The sequence below is a fragment of the Haliotis rubra genome, unplaced genomic scaffold (assembly GCF_003918875.1).
Source record: "Haliotis rubra isolate DU_JTF1 unplaced genomic scaffold, ASM391887v1 Scf390, whole genome shotgun sequence".
Lineage (NCBI taxonomy): Eukaryota > Metazoa > Mollusca > Gastropoda > Lepetellida > Haliotidae > Haliotis > Haliotis rubra.
The window spans coordinates 421743-444195 of NW_025767069.1; the positions used below are offsets into that span (position 1 = coordinate 421743).

Consider the following 22453-nt stretch of genomic DNA (forward strand, 5'->3'; position numbering starts at 1 on the left):
CATGGGTTGCTGAAGACCAATTTTAACCAGGATCTTCAGTGTTCCGACCTATAGATGACCGGCTCACAGAGCCGGTGTTTAACCATGAAAGGCTTCTGGAACACCAAGGGTGAGTGAGTCAGCAATATTCCAGCTATATGGCGGTGGTCTGTAAATAATCGAGTCTGGACCAGACAATCCAGTGATCAACAGCATGAGCATCGATCTTCGCAATTGGGAACCGATGACATGTGTCAACCAAGTCAGAGAGCCTGACCACCTGATCCAGTTAGTCACCTCTTACGACAAGCATGGGTTACTGAAGGTTCATTCTAACCCGGATCTTCATGGGTTGGAACACCAAGTGGATGCAATGTGCACATACATTTACATGACCGTTACATGTCTGGAACAATCTTCCATCCCCATTGACTGACTGACTGACTGAGTTAGGTTTTACACCGCTTTTAGCAATATTCCAGCAACATCACGGCGGGGGACACCAGAAATGGGCTTCACACATTGTACCCATGTGGGGATTCGAACCCGGGTCTTCGGCGTGACGAGCCAACGCTTTAACCACTTGGCTACCCCACCGGCCCCATCCCCATTGAAGGGTAAACAACATACAACAGACACCAGTGTTTCATAATATAACTTTTATTTTGACATAGGAGTAAAATGTATTGTGTTGAGCTGATGACAGCCATGAAGTATATGATACACAGTTACACTTACTGTAGTGTCTGTAGAGCATCTGATTAGTGCCAAGAGTCCACACAGTGTCCTCTACACAACTCATACATGTATAAGCCTACTTGGAAGAATGCAACACATATAATCATAATCAAAAAAAAAATATCATATGATTCTTACAAATCATTATCCCCAAATTCCTAGCATATTAAGGCCAAAATTGACATTATTTTCATTCTCACAAAACAGAACTAGGCATATTTGTTTCAGATATTTTCAAGAAGCCCCAAGTTGATTTGTCATTGAATTATTGTTTTAGCACATTTCCATACAAAACATTCTTTAAAAAGAGTAAGTTTTCTTACTATGATTTGTTTCATTATGTGGGACATTGAATGTTTTTACACAAAAGCTATATAAGAGTCCGATGCTTATTGAAATACTGATTACACTATGTCAAACCAAAAGGTGGGGACACAGCTCAGAGTATTCTCTATCATTTGCATCCATTAACAGATGCTCTTTCAGCATGTGGTGTCCTAAATAATAGCTGAATACTACACAAAATGCTTTTGAGTATATTTAACAAAGCCTGGACGAACATAGATCATGCTAGTCACATTAGCAAGATCCATAGTATCACTTGTTACATACTATGTAAGCAAACTCATAGGGCAAATTACAAGGCTCTAGAGATCCCACTCCTAATGTTTGGCACTAACCACATGAAATACAGATATTATGAAGTAAGGTCTGGTTCAGATGAATACTAGTGCAGAGGAAACACTTCTATAGAGTAGATTGACAGGTTAGGATTCCACTCACCATGACAACAGTCAGGGTAAGGTTCCACTCTTCCTGACAACAGCCAGGTTAAGATTCCATCTCACCATGACAACAGCCAGGTTAAGATTCCATCTCACCATGACAACAGCCAGGTTAAGATTCCATCTCACCATGACAACAGCCAGGTTAAGATTCAATCTCACCATGACAATAGCCAGGTTAAGATTCCATCTCTCCATGACTACAGCCAGGCTATGATTCCATGTCACCATGACAACAGCCAGGTTAAGATTCCATCTCACCATGACAATAGCCAGGTTAAGATTCCATCTCACCATGACAATAGCCAGGTTAAGATTCCATCTCTCCATGACAACAGCCAGGTTAAGATTCCATCTCACCATGACTACAGCCAGGCTATGATTCCACCTCACCATGACAATCACCAGGCTAGGGTTCCATCTCACCATGACTACAGCCAGGCTAGGGTTCCACCTCACCATGACAATCACCAGGCTAGGGTTCCATCTCACCATGACTACAGCCAGGCTAGGGTTCCACCTCACCATGACAACCACCAGGCTAGGGTTCCACCTCACCATGACAATCACCAGGTTAGGATTCTACCTCACCATGACAATCATCAGGCTAGGGTTCCACCTCACCATGACAATCACCAGGTTAGGATTCTACCTCACCATGACAATCATCAGGCTAGGGTTCCACCTCACAATGACAATCATCAGGTTAAGATTCCATTTCACAATGACAATAGCCATGTTAGGATTCTAATTCACTATGAAAAAAAAGACTAGGCAAGGTTTCCAACTTGCCATGACAAGATGAAGTGTATAGCATGTGAAACATGGGCTGTAGCGTTTCCCACTTTTTAACAAATTGCTCATCAAAAACAACTAAATGCTATTTTGCCTTCAGTGAAATCCAAAAACATGCTCGACCTAAATAGCCTTATCTAATGTGAGTGTGACACGCCTAAAATATTTGATTTCTCATTTTCTACCTGTCATTATGACACTTGTCTGTTTATTCATATTTGACAAAGGGCTCATTTCTGTGTACAACAGTGAGAAATTTGACAATAAAATATTAAACACAAATTCAAAACAACCAATATGGTTTGCAATATTTTGTCTTGTTTGATTGGTACACAATATGGCCCCAAATATTTGAAGGCAATCACATTTGCACACATTGAGGCAAACAGTTACAGACAGAAACCACAAAGAAGTGACAGATCATTGTGTTTGTTAATGAAATGAAAGCTATATATGACATTAATGATAGAACAACAATGGCATGTGTATTTTGGTTCTAACTCCTGAACACATATGGAATATTTCAACCCAGGAATATAAAATTAGTTTCAAAGGCAAAAGAAAAACAAAATGCATGTTTGTAAGTATTACACATAATCCAGAGTATTCTAATCAGAACTGCTGGTAAAACAAAAGGAAATGACATTCACTCAAAGTATTGAAACATCAGAAATGCAGAGCTTTAAGCACTCAGTGAATGGTCAGTAACAAGTGTTAGCATCGTTAGCTTGACTGCGTTTATCTGGGGACGTCCTGAAACAAACCCTGACAACAACTGAAAATACTACAATCTACAACAAAATAAATAATCTATAAAATAAATACATTCTTATGCTTTGCTGCTGCTAGGGGTGGCCATGTTGGATAATGCTGCCAAGCTGGATTATCTCCCCTTGGGAGCTCAAAATTGGAGGTTTACAGATTTGTCATGATTATCCTTTTTCTGCAATGTGCCATGCTCACAGTTTGTGTAGGAACAACATGTGAAAAATTCAAAGGTAAATGTAGAACAAGATATTACTTTAAATATTAGATGAGAGATCAGATGAAAAATGCATGTCAGTTTCTTGGCTATGAATAAAAATGCCTCACATGTCTTGCTTTATGGGATCCCCTCTACATGCCTTTGGATTCAACCTTAACAGGAAAGAAGGTCATAGGTAGTGCTGAGGAAACCCAGATCTTTATTACATGAATTAGTGTACTCAAGTCCGTACATACAGAATTCACAGCATCTTTGTGGGGACATTTTAACCAAAAGTGTTGCGGATAAGAACACACAAATGGCATTCGAGCATAATTTTAAACTTCAACATTTGGCATTATTTTATAAGATGGTATGTATATGTAAATGTCTGCATTTACTCAAGGTTACTGTGCTCTGCTTAAGCTGAAACATAATACTGCTTAATTTAAGTATGAGGAAAATATATATTAATATGATACCTAGACACTGAATGACCAAAGCCATTAACATAGTTATTATCAGAGTATGTACATTTTTCCAAGATATCACAGCTCCACTTAACGTTCTAGTATTGCAGAAGACAAAGCAATTGGATCAGGAAGTATGCATGTCTAAACACTGGGGTCATGTTCACAGCAACAAGTGATCATCAGTAGCAGTGGCCTGAGTAACAAGACTGCCCACACAGACAGTACTTGGAGCGTCGCCTACGTGTGTTCACTTCCAGCCATGGATGACATCAGGGTATTATGACAGTATTACTGTAGACAAAGCAGCTGGTCTCATACAAGGAACAAAAGATGAACTTTCTTTCATAGGACAGAGTATTCTGTCATCCTTCAAGAAACTGTCATTAATTCATTAATCTCAACTACCATTAGCAATGTAAATAGCGAAGTCTGAAACGTCTTTTCGTCTGAAAATTGCTTTTCATTTTTTGAACAAAGAACTATACTGAGTACTACAAATCCAACTTCAAATCATTTGTAAATTGGTCAGGTTGACGATGATTTAAGACCTCATGAAACTTTTCCAAAAGTCAAAGGATGGCTTTATGAAAATCGAAAAATGTCATCCAAGGACTAAAGAAAAGTCTATTTACATGAATTTCATTTCAACCTTTTAGAATTCAGACTGCCAAAGTAAATGGCAATGATCAAAACAAGCATTTAAGAAATCAGTATATCTTTTGTCTTGGCCGGAACATACCATTAACAGTACCGAAATCATCCAAATTCACATTGAAAGAAATGAACATCTCATTGAACCTTCCTTGTATCAGACAACTGTGTTCATGACAAATGCTAGTGGTGCTATCACTTTTAACATCAGCACAATACTAACACAACCATACATGAGTGTACAGTCAAAGGCATAGCTCTCGGCATTGTCTAAAATGTTTTTCATCACACGGCTCAGTTTGTTTTTCATCCATTCTTACAGTTTTCAGTGAATTAATGACATTATATTTACTACATTTGACCAAACCAATGAGGTTCCTTATTTTTCATCCAATAAAGCCTACTAAGACTGGCAGTGTTAACTGCATGAGAATCTCCATCACTGCAGGAATATCACTGCAGCCAACTGTATGGTACTTGTACAAGGTCACTTATCATCGTCCTCCAGCAGATGTCATAGAGAACATGTAGGCACACAGAAGTGTCAGATTAGTTCTACACCACAATTCTTTGGCAAGCAGCAGAACGAAGGCTTGGCACCAGTGCACAATCAACTCTATGTTATACACCTCCAACCCTGCAACAAGAGAGCCCTGGGCTTCATGAGGTCAAACTTCAATCCTGCCAAGGACGTACACAGCAACAATACAGCCTTTGCATGGTAATATTTGGCACCTGTACGCGATTACCTGTTTGACATCCATCACTTCCTTGGCACCTTCTTCAAGACTGATAACAATGGCAGCCCCATATAACAATATTATTGGCAACAATGGGAATCCTATCTTTGCATTTTGCAGATAAAACCCATGACATCTTTCAAGAAATCTGACCATGAGAGCCTTCTCCAAGAGTATTGACTTGGCACATATCAGTCCTTATCTGCTATGATGACCTGGTCCCTGGTCATCAACTCAAATCATTTTGGCACTAACTGTCCAGCATCATCCAAAGTATGTAACTATTCATTAAAGGTGTAATTGGGTTCTTCATCTGAAGATCTGAAAGAATCGCCACTTTCCTGCACATCAGATTCCATGCCAGTGTTCTGACCCGGCCCACAAAGTGACATAACAAATTACAACACATACCTGCTGTACAGCACACAACACCAGCTAGTGTTGATGAATACATTCTTGCTGGGTAAAATCCCTAATGTGCCACTATATTCAACACAGAGTATTGTTTGTTCTAACTTCAGTCCACAGCAATACATTAGTGAAGCATACATCTCTATAGAGAGGGTGTGGGTAGCAGCCTATTGCAGAACTCTGTAAGGTGGTCAATGTGTGGAAAGATTTGAAACAAGAATATGCAGTCCTCATATAGTCATCGAAACCCTGGACTGGGTTCCTCATACCCAAACCACAGAGTCAGAAGAATCACACTGATCAAGTTCTACACCAGGAAAACATCACAGTCTCTCTGCATCATGCATCTACCTCAATGGCAACCTACAACTCATCTGTAGCAGTCGACACTGTCATTTTGTCATTATTCATCACCGAGGTATTTTCTTCCATCAGATATTGTAAAAACAATATACAGATCAGTAAACAGGATCGATGTTTCCTTTTATCAAATCCTTATCGGAAGTTGGAACAAATGAAGCATGCCTATGGCTTTCAACAAAGAACTAACATTTCTACCCCAAATAAGCAAATAACACCTCATTAATTCGTCATTAGCATTCATGTATTTATATACCATTGATATAAAACAATAACAAAGCACAAACCCTGCTGAAAATGAAATTATCACCCAAAATGACATTATGAACACTGATCCATTCAAACTACAGAAAGCTGAAACTAAGAGGCACGAGATCCTTCTTCAGCTGCATGAGGACCAACTCCACATCCAAGCATTCAGATCCTTATCCAGGATCTTCTCTCTCTCTAGAGTCACACTGTTGATACACTCCTCCCTAGCACAGTATCACATCCTTGATCCTTCCACACTATATCCTGAGTCCCCGATGCAAATGCACGACCATTACACATCCTGTTGATATGAAAGACAAAGGTTAGGAATCCACTATGTTTGCAGCAGCTGTTTCTCTGGCTGTTGGGGACTAGTGTCTTCCGGTGTGTCTGCACTATCTTCATTAGCTGCATTATCCTGTATACTCTGGTTATAGTCTTCTAGACATTTGAGGAGGGCCTCCACCAGGTCCTGGAGGACCTCCGTGTCCTTCTCCTCTAGTAAGTTAAACTCCATATTGAACACCATGAAGTGAGTGAACAGACTGTTTAAGTGGCCATGCAGGCCAAGTGTCAGAAGTTCCCTATAATGTGCATGGTATATGTGTGCTAATACTTGGAGGAGATAACGGTGCACCTTCTTCACAACTGTTTCAAATGAGTTTGGGAAGACATGACCTGAAAGACACAAACAGTTACAGAATCACTTTATATAAGGGGAAATACACAAGAATAAGAGTTGTTAAGTTGCAGATGCACTGCAAAACACTATTCCTTCACTTATTATGCACACTGAAACACTAACTGTAACACTCTCATTATTTTTTTTTTACCTCAATCCAACAAAATCAGTGAGTGTGTGAGTTTAGTTTTACGCCGCTTTTAGCAATATTCCAGTAATATCGCGGCGGGGGACACCAGAAATGGGCTTCACACATTGTGCCCACGTGGGGAATCGAAACCCGGCATGACAAACAAATGCCTTAACCACTAGGCTACCCCATTGCCCCTCCTACAAAACCAACATACTTCTTTGAGTCACTGTTGGTTTATGTTGCCGTCAGCAATATTCCAGCTACATCATGTTGCCCTGTAAATAATAATATCTTGGCTACTCCAACCAGTGGTTGATAGCAAGAGCAATGACCCACTTTGTTTGGGCACACTCAGATAGAATGACCCCACTACCAGACTGTTCTTATTCATGTGCAAACAGTTACCAGATATATCTACTAAAGGTGATTGTCCACAAAGAAATATAACAAGTGCTAAATTTCAAATTCATGTTAAACTTTCCCATGAAGTGTACTCACCAAACTTTGTTGGGAAGACAGACTCGTCTGTGATGGACGTCTGTATATATGTCATGACATAGTCAATATACTGAGGAGCTGAATATTTGTATTTCTTCCCCTTGTCATCATACCAATAATATTGCCTGAAAATAGATGGTGAAAAAACTACAATAAATATTTGCATATGTCCTTAAGAATATTACAATAGAAATGAGCCAACACTGCAGTTTACATAAAAGCAATGTCTAAATGACTTGTGTTGTCCAAAGTTCAGATATTGTACCCACATTTTACCTAATGCTGCATCAATGGAGTAACATCCACACATTATACTTTCTTTCCTGACCTTACTGTACTGTAAACATTACAAATAAGAGAGCTAGTTTGGTTTTTTGCCGCTTTTAGCAATATTCCAGCAATATCACGGCAAGGGGCACCAGAAATGGGCTTCACACATTGTACCCATGTGAGGAATCAAACCAGGGTCTTCGGCGTGACGAGCCAACACCTTAACCACTAGGTTACCTTATCGCCCCAGTTTAGATAAAGACATTGTCTAAATGACTTGTGTTGTCCAAAGTTCAGATACTGTATTCATATTTTATCTAATGCTGCATCAATAGCGTAGCATCCTCACATTATAGTTTCTTTCCTGACCTAACTGTAATGTAAACATTACAAATATGCCTTTCCATTTTGTATGTAGAATGTGCAAGACCTTACTATATAAGCAACCTTACCTCAAACCACACTTTCAAAAAATAAATCAAGCATGCACCATCAAATTGCAGATGATATCATACAGCCCTGCAGGCAGTGGTGTATGTAAACAAAGTTATCCTGCACAATTATGGTCAAAAGCTAATTGTAAACTTACACACTGCCCGGGGCTGCCATCGAGGAGCATGCCTGTCCCTCAGAGGTACAGTACTCAGAGATCACCCCGTACATTAAGTTCACATGGTTGAAGAACGCTATCGCTGAAAGGCAAAGGAACATATGTTAGATTCTAACAATCAAGTAAGCAAAACAAAAGACTGACTGACTGAGTTTGGTTTTACGACGCTTTTAGCAATATTCCAGCAACACCAAGGCGGGGGACACCAGAAATGGGCTTCACACATTGTACCCATGTGGGGATTCGAACCCGGGTCTTCGGTGTGACGAGCCAACGCTTTAACCACAAAACAAAAGAAAATAGCTCACAGATAGCTTTATTTATCAGACATGAATAGGAAGATGTCGTGTCATGTAGAAAATAATTGGGATCCAGTCAGTAATCTAAGTGACTCAGGGTTAATGTGCCATTTCAAATTTGACATACTGGTATCAAATAGTCGGGAATGATGCCAGTCTGAAGTGTATTAAGTTAAATTACTGCGTGTCTTAGTCATTAATTACAAAGTTATACAAAGATCATCATGCAAAATTAATTTTGGACATTTTCAAATTTTTAGTTATTATCTCAATTTTGACATCAAAACTACTGATCTGATTCATTGTGACTACAACATCTCGACTAAGTGAGTGCATGAGTTTGATTTTATTCCGTCTTAGCTATATTCCAGCAATATCGCGGCGGCAGACACCAGAAATGAACTTCACACATTGTACCCATGTGGGGAATCGAACCCGATTATTTGGCATGACGAACATACGCTTTAACCACTAGGCATTAATATACACATGAAAGTACAAGTGTTCCTTTATTCTTCTCCAGGTTTCTTCACAAGGTATGTATTGCACTGTGAGTGAAATTCTGGAAATAAATAAAGGAACACTTGTACTTTCATGTGTTCCCTTATTCGTTTCCATGAGTGTACATTGTGTTTGATGATTGTTGTGACACACACAGAGCAATATTCCAGCTATATGACGGCAAACCGTAAATAATCAAATCTGGACCACACAATCCCTATTTTCTTTACAAGCTGCCAACCAACATGAACAGCAGTAACTTCAACCACTGATTTGAAAAACTGACTGTGGAAATTCAATTCTCATGTTGCATAAAGCAGGGCTTAAACTCCGCATACTCCATTAAAGTCTATTCAGGTCCATGCTTGCTTTGTATTAGGTATCTGTCACGTACAGTATCAGTTCCAGGAATCACCCAATCCATATTTAAGCCTTTCTACTTAGTCAATTCTTTTGATAAAGACCTGAGACTAATTGGCCACGATTTTGTTGCTATGGTGAAGTACTATATTATTTTAAGTACCTTATTATCTCAGTTAATGGTCTCTCATCAATCTGTACAGCTCTACTACTTGCCTGAAGACAGATTCTATCACAGCAAGTAGGCAGTGTTAACCGTAGTTCAGGAGCCAGATCTTATTATGTACACGTCTTGTTTTTCATGCTTTGACTTTTTTAATTTTCTTGTTTTTCTCCATAAAGATAAATCTGCAAGAATTTCTTCATTTATTTAACAGACATTTTTTTGTATTTCAAATAGTGTTGATACCACAATGTCTTCATTATAACAAGTATATGGTCTCTACCTGCAGATAAGGAAACCTTCAAAGTTTGGTATATTTAAAAAAGGTCCTGCATGAAACAAGAAGAATTGTCATGCTTAAAATCAAGTTGAACAAGGGTCTTTAAAGGTTGCTGCCGAAGTACTGGAATCTAAGGACCCTCTAACAAATTTGTTTAACATCAGGATAATGTCTGTTAGTTGTTTAACGCTGTACAGCAATATTCCAGCCATATGATGTCATCTGCAAATAAACAATCCGACGAGCCTGTGATTGACATCTTGAGCTTTGATCTACAAGTGAGTGAACACTGCCATCTGATCCCATTAGTTCACTCTTATGACAACCATGGGTTGCTGAAGGCCAATTGTAAGTTATTATAAGGCCAGACCAATTTTATTTCTTGTTTTACTGATTTTTGTCCTCAGAAAACCTAAAGGCAGGAGGGAAAAAAAATAAAAATAACAATCACCAGTCAAAGTAATATTCCTTTTAAATACTAAAAGTATTTTACTTTTGGCAATTTATGAAGTGTATATGGGCCAAAAACAATCTAAAAACATTTTCTTGCACATTTACATCTCTGGCCAATATAAATATTAAAATTTTATTTTTTGAGCTGGTCTGGCCTAACCGTTGTCTTTCAAGCACAGCTGTGAGCATTTAAGTTATATCACCTTTACACAAGCAAGAAAAATATTGACCATAACAACAGAGAAAAGATGGAGATCCACTCCCCCCTACTCTTAAACCTAGCTTCTACTTCCGTATGTTGAATGACATCATCTAATCTTGGCTATTAAATGCTATCAGCAACTTGATAGTTGTCAATAAACTGAGACAGGCTGTGTGTCAAGTTGACATTATTATCACCAACATCAAAAGATAACATGAATAAAATAAAAACAACCTATTGAGACATGAAGTTATTCATAGAACGATGGTGTAGCTGACTCAATTCAGGGTGACTAACTGTCGTCATGCTTCATGAACACAGCATATCCAACAAAACATAGCTGGTTTAACTTCTCAAGTCACCAAGTTCATCTGCTTTCAAGATTAGTCACTGTAGCATATACTTAAATTGTTATAGGTCATACAAAATGAAACATCAAACACCAAATCACTCATACTGGTGAGTGAGTGAGGCCACTTTTTGGCAACATGTCAGCTTTTCATCAGGTATATCTGTAGGAGGCTTACTGAAATGAGCTACACATACTGTACCTATGTTGATATTTAAATTCCACATAAACCCATAATTTATAATGTGATTAGAATACCTGAGGCACCATAGAACAACCACGACAGATTCATTTAATAAATAGCCCAAAATATAAATAAATACAAACAAAAGAGTTCATGCAAGACTTGTATGCTGAGATAAGTATTCTTGGTAGAAGGTGAGCTTCCCTCCCTGCCCTCTTCAACAATCCATCAACAAATTGGCTTCCATGTGTTGGTGAGATCAAATAACCACCAGGATGAGTCCAACAGAAGACAAACTGGGTGATATATTCATTGAGTGGCTAACCTGAGCTCTCATCCATTCAGCCTGGACCCTTCAGTGAATTGTTGGGTTGGAGGTGTGAGTCTTTGTATTATGCATTAAACTCCCTGCTGAGCACTGTCTAGCTCCAATCGAGATGCTCAAGCAAATCAATAATTGATGGCTTCTAACATCCAACGATCTGGAGACTCATAGGTGTACAAACCATTCACATCTTGCTGGTTAGTGTACCCACATGCTGAGGTCAAGTAATGTCAAGTCCTTGTCCAATCATTTATGAGACAAAAGATGCAGTCTTAGAAATTTGATTTTCTTTCAGCACAAATGTATAACTTATTACACTGAACACTTGAGTTTGTAGTTAGTCCTGCTTGAACAAGAAAAAATGTTCATGAGATTGTAAACATTTTCAGTTCCAATTTGAAACAAAAATGAAGCATTGAGAACTGGTAGAGACTTACACCCCTCAAATGCTGCTAGGTGAATGGACTACCGTCATTTGATTTTTTACTTGTCCTCAGCACAGTTTAGTAGTCCCAGGCAAGTGGACGAGGGCTGGCATGAATCTCAAACGCTGGAAGATGACTATTATAAATTCAGAGAATATGACTGCAAGTATATAAGGAATATCCTGCATCTGGTCAATCAGCATGTATTGCTGCCTAAGAGTATACTCTGTGCAGTTTTCCATACAACAGAACTGAGCAAACATGAAATTTTTCTGTAAAATTCAAATAAAAAGCATCTCGATATAGTTACGATATACAAAACATTTATCCATATCCTTTTCAGAGGATACTGCCAGTTCATTTCACTTTACTTGATAGAGAAAATACACCAATAAACTGTGGTGTGAGCTTAGCGATATTCAGTGTGGCATACAGCTCTCTACTCCAGCATATCAACATGACATCCTGTTAATTCACCAACCAATTTCTACTTGAGGAAAGTCATGGCTCAAGAAACGACAAGTTTTCAACACCAATTCATTTCATCCATACCATATGAAAAGACGTCCGTCTCAGCTAATAATAACTTGTATAGTAACTAAGAAACTTCATATGAAAACCTACAAAGCATAAAGAGTCTCCTAATCTGGGAGAATAAAGCCGGTTTCTAGACCAGCAGTAATTGCCGGGCTGAGCCGCCCAGTGCTCCGTGCCCCAACTGCCCCAAACCTCCATCGATCAGTATTTTTGATGGCTCCCTGTCGTACCAATATGAATCTAAGTTGTCTGTCATTTCTTTCTAAGAAAGAATTAATCAAGGAGAGAAACTGTGTGGTCAATAACTGCCAAAATGTCAGTATGGATGCTGAAAATGCAATGAAGGAAGTGAACGTGAAACTGCTGAGCCTGCAGTATCTGGCATGTCATTTTTGCCTGGCTGACGGGCGTGGTATTTCATCCAGTGAAAGGAAAAGTGTAAAAAAAACAGTGAAGGGGTCCTTGTCATTGCCCTATTGATAAAAGTTAAAGATGTAAGGGGTCCCTACATTCAAATAGTATTGCATCCAACCTCAAGGACACATGGAACAACCTTCAGTTTGGACAAAGGTAAACTTAAATGAAACTAGGTGCAATTTGTTTCACAAATTTGGAGAATTGTGGCCTAAGATTGACAAAAAAATGTCATGATTCAAAAATTGTTTTCATTTTCTTACAACATGGACAAAGATTTGAAGTAAAAAAGCATAATTGCATATTTTGTCATTCAGTGAAATCTGTACATGTGGCTGATGTGGTGAACGTTGGTGACCTGCATCACCTTCCTCCAACATCAGCTGATGCTGTAATACTGGTCAATGTGGTGTTAAACCCAACTTACTCATTCACTCTGGCTGATGTTTGAAAGATGGGTACCTATTTCAACATCATATCGCTGTATACATTATTTTTTAGTCCAAGTGAGCAAAAACAGTACTGTTATCACAAAAACAATCAAGACTCCTTTACTGTCAAATGTCCACACATGTTTAAGTAATAATGTGTATCACAAAACCAAACAAATACATCCTGCAAGAGGCTCTTGGTAAGTTAGTCAAATTGCACTAGAGTCCAGAATAATCAAATCACACCTATTACAGCTCCAATACCATGAGATTTTATGCATATATACCATCCAAAAAATGTAGGGGATATTGGATTTACAAGATTGATAAAATACAAATGATGAAGCCAAGGAGGAAACAGATGATGAAAAGAAATTAAGGAAAATATGACAATTTATTTCATTCCTTTGGAAATGTTTCATCTGTATGGATATGTTTTACTTTTCTCATATGCATTAGTGGCATGCTCGCAAAATGGAATAGCCCTTACTATTTTTGATGGTATAATTAAGTCACTAATAACCATAACTGTCAGTCAACAAATTCATTTTTTCCTCACTTTGAATATTTCCAGACACTTAACAGCAATCATGACAAGAGCAACTGCACAGTAGAGGCCTCAGCCCCTTCCTGGCCATTGTGAGCAGCCAGTGCAAGGTGTTGCCACACGCCACCACAGCAATCACAACCTACATGGAGTGACAGATGGCTGTATTATCGTCAGCATTGATTTTATCCATGGCAGGATAACAGTAAGGTTTCGCAACAGACCCATTTAATGTACATTGAGTGGTAGATATATACATGTATCTCATTTCTGTTTGGGATTTCTACTTTCTTTCTCAACACAGATTTCTTCTCACATTTATTGACTTAATTATTCGAAACATATGCTAAGAGAAAATGTCTTCATACCTTTTAAAATATATGACAAAATTATATCAAACCAAAATGTCACTTTTTCTTTCCGTATTTTTCTGAAAACAATGATAAATTGTCCTACATGCACAAACAACTCAATCATTCTACCAGTGGAAAATTTATCAAATAAAAATGTTTATTGATCGCCATATATCAAACTGTCAACGACATCATACTGACATATTTTTCCTCATGAGGGCTTAATGACAGGTTATAAAGACACACCCACATTTTAATCCAATGATAATCCCAGTTGTCATTCTTTTTTGCGTCAGTGTTATCAGTTATTTCCTTATGTAAACATCTGTCTATTTACAAAGGTTTGCTGCTCTCTTAAGGATGCAGTTAAGACAGCAAAAACAAAATGAAAGGTGTGGAGCAAGTGAATCATCATGACTTAACATTCTTCAAGGGACTTTTCTCTTGTTCTTGATCTACTGCTGCATACATTTACGCATAGTTTTTAATAGGGACTCTCCAGCCCACAACACAAACCTAAGTTGTAAGTTAGTTAGTTTTTTATCTGTATTTCAGCATGTCAACTAACTAAGAATTTTTAATTCAAACAAAATAGGCAGACTTTGGACGTGCTAAAATCTCAGGTAAATTACTTGCAGTGCCTTTTACCACTTCACTACAGTTACCCTCCATCCTTAACTGCCGATATTACACAGCAAGCTGTAGTGAAGTCCATCAGTGGACCCTCACACCAGTAACACTTAACTGCATATAACGTGATCATCTGTAATTCATTTCTGCAACTATGTAAGATTTGCATCCATTTTCTCAAACTTGTATGAAGTGAGTGAGTGAGTGTTTTATGTTGCTTTTATCAATATTCCAGCAATATCAAGACAAATTGGCTTCATACGGTTTAAACATAATTATTCATGAAATTATGAATGGATTGGCCAACAAGCTCCGAAGAGCTTATTTGAAGGCTGCTCCCAAAAGGCTTCATATATTATACTAATGTGGGAAATCGAATCTGGAGTCTTCGGTGTAACGAGCAAAAGCTTTAACCACTAGGCTACCCCACCGCCCCTGTATGAGGTGTGTGATTAGCCTACACACATATCTCCAGGCTAAACTTTGGGTTTCCGTTTCTTGTCCCAGTCATCGATACTTCAGCCACATCATGGTGGTGTGAAATCATCAACTAAAGGTCTGACAAACCAGAGGCTGATAGTATGAGCAACACCTGTAGCTGTTGGAGTATAATGATATGCTATCAACAAAGTAAGTGAGTGAGTTTTGGTTTTACACCGCATTTAGCAATATTCCAGCAATATTACAGTGGGGGACACCAGAAATGGGCTTCACACATTGTACCCATGTGGAGAATTGAACCCAGGTCTTAGGCAAGCGAATGCTTTAACCACTTAGCTACCCCACCGCCCCCCTCTATCAACCAAGTCACCGAGTCTGACCATCCAAACCACTTCAGCCTCCTCTTACAACATGCTGTGGAACAATGCTAAAGTGGATCTCCACTGTCAGTGCTAGGAATACAGTAGTCAACAGTTCACCTGATTCCTAGTCATAATCACACTCTGATCACTGGTATTCTTCTCATCAATTGCTACATTCACAAGAAAAGGTTAATACTTACTGTGAGTAGCCAACCACTCGTTATAGTCTAGGTGTGGAGGTAGTGAGACTAGCTTGAAGAAATCTGCTTCTGTGACACGTTCCTTGATGAACGTTTCCCCCAGGTACTGACGCTGTTCCTCGCTGGCAGGGGGGGTAGGGGAGTCCTTATCTTTCCGTCTCCCCTTCCTGAAACAAACAAAACATTAAATTACTTTCAAAGATTTGATGAACAGGATTTATATATATTTCAAATGAATTTGTGTTCGAGGTCAGGCTGAGGTTCTGGGTCCTGATCCAAAAGAGTTTGTAGCGCTACGACACATCGTAAGCCTATGATAAACTATGGAGCTACGACAAGTCGTAATGTAAAGAACGCTTTGTCGATCGGGACCCTGTTCCATTGAGTTGTAGGATCTGGTTTAATACCACTTTGAATAGTATTTCAGTTTAATCATTTCAAGTCATCTGGCTGAGGTAAGAAACATCTAAGTGATGCAGGTTTTAGATGCTCACCACTTTTGGCAAATTGATGAGAATAGCTATGGTGTAGACAAACCTGGAAACTTAACTGGGGCCTATGCCTTAACTGGCACATGGAAGTGACCCAACTCTGCATAGTGACTTGCAGCAACCTAGACAACCTGGCCAAAGTAGGCCTTAGTTAATGTATACCTCCCATTGACCCACTTACAACATTCACTATATGTTATGTATATACATATGGTTACATCGAAGATTGATTTCTCCACTAACTTGGGGGAACCAACTGCAAACCTTATGCAGATGAATTGCACGAGGATCATGCATCAATTTGCTGAAAAGCATGTGCAAATATTGTGCATGTGAACAGCTGCGTAAAGTTTTGTTGAGAATTCGCCAGTTTTCACTGAGTTTTTATCATTTATTGAACTCATAACAATAATCTTTTCAACGCTACGAAATTGTATTACAATACATCAGTTCATGTGTAAACAGTACCTTTTAACAGTATCTAATATTTTGCAAATTTTTGTTTAGAACAGTTGCTTGAAGAAAGTGGCTATATTTACACTAGTGAGTGTAAACTTTTGATGGGAAGTATACATGTCACAAAGTCTGGACCAGACAGTCCCGTGTTTGAAATCATGGGCATCAATCTAGGCAATTGGGCTGACTGACTGACTGAGTTTGGTTTTACACCGCTTTTAGCAATATTCCAGCAACATCACGGCAGGGTGACACCAGAAATGGGCTTCACACATTGTACCCATGTGGGGATTCGAACCCAGGTCTTCGGCGTGACAAGCCAACGCTTTAACCACTAGGCTACCCCACCGCCCCCCTAGGCAACTGGGATACAATGACATGTATCCAACAAATCAGCAAGTCTGAGCATCCAATTCTGTTGGTTACTTTTTAAAACAAGTTTAATCATCTCTTCTGATAAGCATGGACTACTGAAGACCAATTGTAACGGCATCTTCATGGGTCAATAAAGATTGCAGAATGTAAAAGAACAGAGGACTGCAAAAGGCAGGCACTTGCCACTTATTCGTATTCTTGAAGAATGTACCTGAACCTTTTGGTACTCTCCAACACCAAAACAAAAACTGAATGTTCCAAGGTTTGAATAAAGTTTAAAACTTGGACAACCTTACCTCATTGTCTGCCAGAGGTATCTCTTAGCTGCTTCCTTCATTGCAAACAGCTACCATTACAAAAAAAGATCCCTTGTATGTTGACAACTGAGCCTTCCTACCACCAGGTGATATGTTGGGGTAATGATAGTGTCACACACAGCAGGATCTGGTCTTGCAAGGTATAACATCGAGAGTCGAAATACCGTATTTCACTCAAAAAAGCCATTCCAAAGCAAAAAAATTAAAATCTGTATTACAGATTAAATAATACTAAATACATGAAAAGAGAAAGTACAGATGCATGGAAAGCAAAAACTTTGTATTTTGTGACCTGCCATTTAGATAGACATAATACATCAGATAGGAATGTTTACTGAATCATTTAAGATACTTGAATACATTTCCATTCTCTGAAAACTTCATGAACCCTGTTAAGGTGAATCCTGCTTGACTGAGCACTGCTTTGTTTGGAGAGACATTACTACAGGTGACCACTATAGGAAGAGCAATCAGGACTACATTCCAAACAAGTCCCAAGGTGTTCTGGAACAGGTTCGACTGTATGTCAACAAAAACATCCAGGTAAATGTCCTATTGAGCTACATATATGGCAGCTAGAGGATCCAGGCTAATTACAGGTCGTTCAGGTCTAGTAACTGGTTTGAAAGATGCACCAACTTCAATAACATCCCCAGATGATGAGCTTTTGTGGTGGAATGCCAGTAACAAGGATGCTGGAATAGCTATATGAAGTTATGTGTCTTAGGGAGTCCTGCATAGCAGGCAAACACTAATACAGAAAACACAGATGTATTTTGAACAAACAAGTGTTCACACAGTTGCAACAAAGAATAGTCTGGAGGCAAGTACATGCTGAGTAACAGTCAATAATAGGTTTTTAAATATGGCTGCCAAGTCAGCCATCATGGAAATGTGATTTGAACATCTTAAACAAATTCGGGGCAGAATACTGATAGGAACAAGAATGTGAAGTTAACTGTTTGATCAAGAATGAAACGTAAAACTTTATGGATGACAACTTCTTGTTTAGTGATGTTTCGATGTAGATTCTGACATCGTTATCAAGCTAAAAGTAAGACTGTGAAGTGTCAGAATCATAGGTATAATGGAGACTGAGCAGATGTTTACATCAGATGCTGAGAGAACATGATATAGGCTTAATCAACTCAGTCAGGTGATTTAATAGAAGTCAGGTCCCATTATTTCTTCACATATTTCTGATACTAATACATGTACCGGTATATACAAATTTGATTGACATCATTAATTATTTTTGGCACCAGTTTTAGGGGAGATATTGTTTGAAGAGAAAACACTTCCTGCTAAGGAATTCATGTCAGAACTATGTATGCTGTGACCAAAGTACACAACTACTCCTCCATGAGTCAGTTTTCCTGACTTTCATATCACATCACTATTAATATGTACAAAACATATTCTGTAATTATATGAATAGTGTCAGTATGAAGTGCCCCGCATCCTGAGACAAAACAATGGTTTGCTGATGGCATTGTGATGTCAAGTGAAAAGGAAAAAAGTAGTAGACATAGGGGTTTCACAATATCCAAATACATTATTTTATTTTTCAAAACCGAAAAAACAGGAAAATGACAGTCTACATATTACTATGATTTAAAATATTAAACATGTATCTACTCAAAATGGCAACAGTTAATGATCTTATTTCACGAACAATTCACAGATTCATGCAATGTATGGCAAAGATCTGCATCTCAGTTCAAACTGGCTCTCTCTTGGAGTGAAAATATACAAAACAGACTTATACTAAAAATTAAACATACCTCAAATTGTGCCAAACACTTTTGTTAGTTTGTTGTTTATACCACACTCAGCAATGCTCCAACTATAAGACAGCAATAATAAGAAACTGAGTCTGGACCAGACAATCCTGTGATTGACATCATGAGCATCAATCTAGACAATTGGGTTACGATGACGTCTATCAGCCAAGTCGGTGAGTCCGACCAACCAATTCTATTCGACGCCTCTTACAACAAGCCTGGGTTGCTGAAGATCTATTCCAACCTAGGCCTTTAAACTTTCAAGTTTACTAGCATCAAAATATAGTTTGACGTTTTTTTCTATAGATATCAGTCTTAGTTTATGAACATTTACTGTGTGATCTTACAAGACCCAAAGAAATAATACTAGATTAAGGTGTAAGAATAGTGGTTAAAGCCACAGATAGCTGTTTTCCATCACAACTATTCAAAATGCTTGATAAGTATTGAATATGTGATATATGTGGAGCCCTCAGATAAATGTGGAATTTATTTTGTCCATATTGTTACCCCAAAACAGAACTATATAAAACAGTGTATATATTAAGTTTACTTCTCATGACAGCTAACTTAAGCACTCAAGAAATAGCGAAGTTGTTTAATGTAACTTTATATAGAAACATGTAAGTTGCATTGACATTTTGACTCTTCCACTTACTCCACCTCTTGGCAGCAACTTTAACAAGAGATATTTTTATTTTGTCTCCCGAGACAGAATCATACCCAAAAGAAATCAAGCACTGACCATGTTTCTATGAGTCTGAATGAAGTGATTGTGAACCCTACCCACGTCAATGCATGACATGGCCAGTCCTTGAGGTGGACAAAGTTGATAGTAGTCAGCTATATCAAAGGCCCTATAGAGACAGTTTGTTGAACCTGCTTATTGCCTATATACATGCCGGCCACCTGGACATACACACAAAGGGCGTGGAGGACTTAATACAACTCACTGTTGATAAAAAACCCATGACCATGTTTATGTGGCGTGACAGCAAAAGCCAGGGTCCCGACACTTAGTGTTGTTTACCACTAAGATGGAATTTCAATACAATAATACACATCCTGGTCTATAACTCAACTGCATAAACATGACACAGAAGCCTTTTATGGTTAAAAAATAAGGAGTTCTGTGCTTCTTAACATGTGCTCCTATAATATTTGTATCTGGGAGCTCAGAATCTTTTAGGTTTAACACTGGTGTCATGAAAAGACCTCCTTGACTTCCATGCTTAATTGTGAACAAGTACATGGGTTTCATGGTAAGGAAGGATAACAATACATAGATGAACAACAGAAGCGATGTTTTGTTGTACGACTGGTTTCAAGGAAGTGATGAAAAGAGTATGATTGGGAGGCATCTATACAAGTGTGAGGAAGTCTTTTCAGTCGATTGAAGCCAGGTTGCAATAGTGTGAGGAAGCCATTTAACTGCCCAATGCTAACAAGTTAAAGACTTCACATTACAATGAAGAATGTTTGAAGAAAGCATTCTGACCATGTGTGTTGAGGTACTGGCAGATAAATATTTTCACAATTTAAGCAAGGAAGAGTTCTGAATAATAGAGCTGCAAGTCAAACTACAAATGCAAGCCCAACACCATAAAATGAAATGTAATTAAAATGCTAATAACCCACATGAAACAGCAAGAATCACTTTCCTTGCTGATCATTGATTAACTGATTAGCCAGTCACTATCACCGTCATAATAAAATCATGTGGAAATTTTTCAACAAGTCATGCGGTTGTCATAGCACACATGTATCAAAATAAAACACTTAATAAATCTGTCACGCAACAGCACAATGTGGTTTTGCCCATAGGCAACACTAACAAGTTATTATTAGTATAAGGCAATAAATATTCATATGACCCTAACATCAGGTGTTGCAAAAGGACAAAGGGTCACATGGCTTCCGTCTGACGATTAATACGCAAGCCACGTCCTTAAAGTATCACAATTATCCTTCAGCGAGTCCTGATACGAACACTGCTGCCCCACCCTTATTTGCTATGGCGATCAAACTCACCTTTCACCTGGATTATCTCCACAGTAACCTTGGTAATGAAACGTAAACTACCTTGGCTACCAACCAAACAGGGAAGTTGGTACTCAACAAATATTAGCTAAATCATTGAAAATGGACACAGTGTACATGGCAAGTGTTTTAATTTCACCTGGCCTCTCCAAGGTGTGTTTTGGAGGTTGAAGTGTGCTGAGCATGTCTTACTTGGAGTTCTGAATGACGTTCACAGAGAAACATTCACTGGGCTTGGCTCCTTGGTAGCATGTTAGGCCAAACAAAATACAAGGCTTTGTTTCAGTCAACATTGACCCAACTGATATGAGTCGCTAGGAATACATTTTACAATTTTGAAAGGCTCGAAAATCTTTAACATCGCTAGCTTCTAAGGGAATGATGTTAGTAGCAGTGTCTCTTGAATGGGTAGGTCGAAATAGTAACAATAACAATATGAGATTACACATGATTTCCTTCAAAATGTTACACATGATTTCTTGATGGGGGATCGCCTCCGTGATGTAGTGGTTAGAGCGTCCGCCTGGAGAGCGGAAGGTCGCGGGTTCGATCCCCGACCGTGTCATACCAAAAGACGTTAAAATATGGTACTTGTTGGTCCCTGCCTGGCGCTCGGCATTAATGGGTACAACAAAGACTGGTTGGCTCGGAGTCAGTATAATGTGTCGGAGTGGGGTATTCATGCTTCACTGCGGCATGGTATCTCAGTGGGCTAGCACTATAAAACCAGCTTCAGTCTGGGCTAGTACAAGCAGCCGCACATACACATACACACACATGCACGTCGTCATATGAGCGAAATATTCTCAAGCACGACTTAAAACCCAATTTCACCTCACCTCACCTCTTGATGGGCGTTTCCAGCTGTGAAAACATTTATTCAGTTAACAGGAGATAAAGAGGGTCAGATTAGTTATTTAAAACATTTTGCCTAATAGTCTGACTTACTTTATGGTTGGTGAGTGAGTGAGTGAGTGAGTGAGTGAGTGAGTGAGTGAGTGAGTGAGTGAGTGAGTGAGAGTGAGTGAGAGTGAGAGAGTGAGCGAGCGAGCAAGCGAGTGTGCTGTTGTGAATAGTTTTTCAGGTAGATATAAAGTGAGAGGACAGTATAAGTGATACAGGCAGTAGATTACAACCTTGAGGACATACAAATGTTAATGGTATTGAGGATCAAAGACATGGCATCTATGATA

At 38.7% G+C, this 22453-nt stretch overlaps 1 protein-coding gene across 8 annotated transcripts in view; it reads right to left on the bottom strand.

Annotated features, from left to right (window-relative positions):
* Nucleotides 1-623: 623 nt before the first annotated feature.
* The window catches only part of LOC124286763 (MOB kinase activator 2-like), a 44827-nt gene continuing 22997 nt past the window's right edge, over nucleotides 624-22453 (bottom strand). For 3 of the 8 annotated variants that reach the window (XM_046723195.1, XM_046723193.1, XM_046723196.1), the window contains exons 2-5: nucleotides 15798-15964; nucleotides 8321-8423; nucleotides 7462-7586; nucleotides 624-6826 (exon numbers count right to left, since the gene is read on the bottom strand). In XM_046723195.1, coding sequence (XP_046579151.1) covers nucleotides 6483-6826; nucleotides 7462-7586; nucleotides 8321-8423; nucleotides 15798-15964 — 739 coding nt within the window. In that variant the 3' untranslated portion in view covers nucleotides 624-6482. Of the gene's footprint in view, nucleotides 6827-7461; nucleotides 7587-8320; nucleotides 8424-15797; nucleotides 15965-17415; nucleotides 17472-22453 lie in introns of those variants that run through there. The other 5 variants (XR_006901109.1, XR_006901106.1, XR_006901108.1 and 2 more) reach the window with 5 other exon arrangements.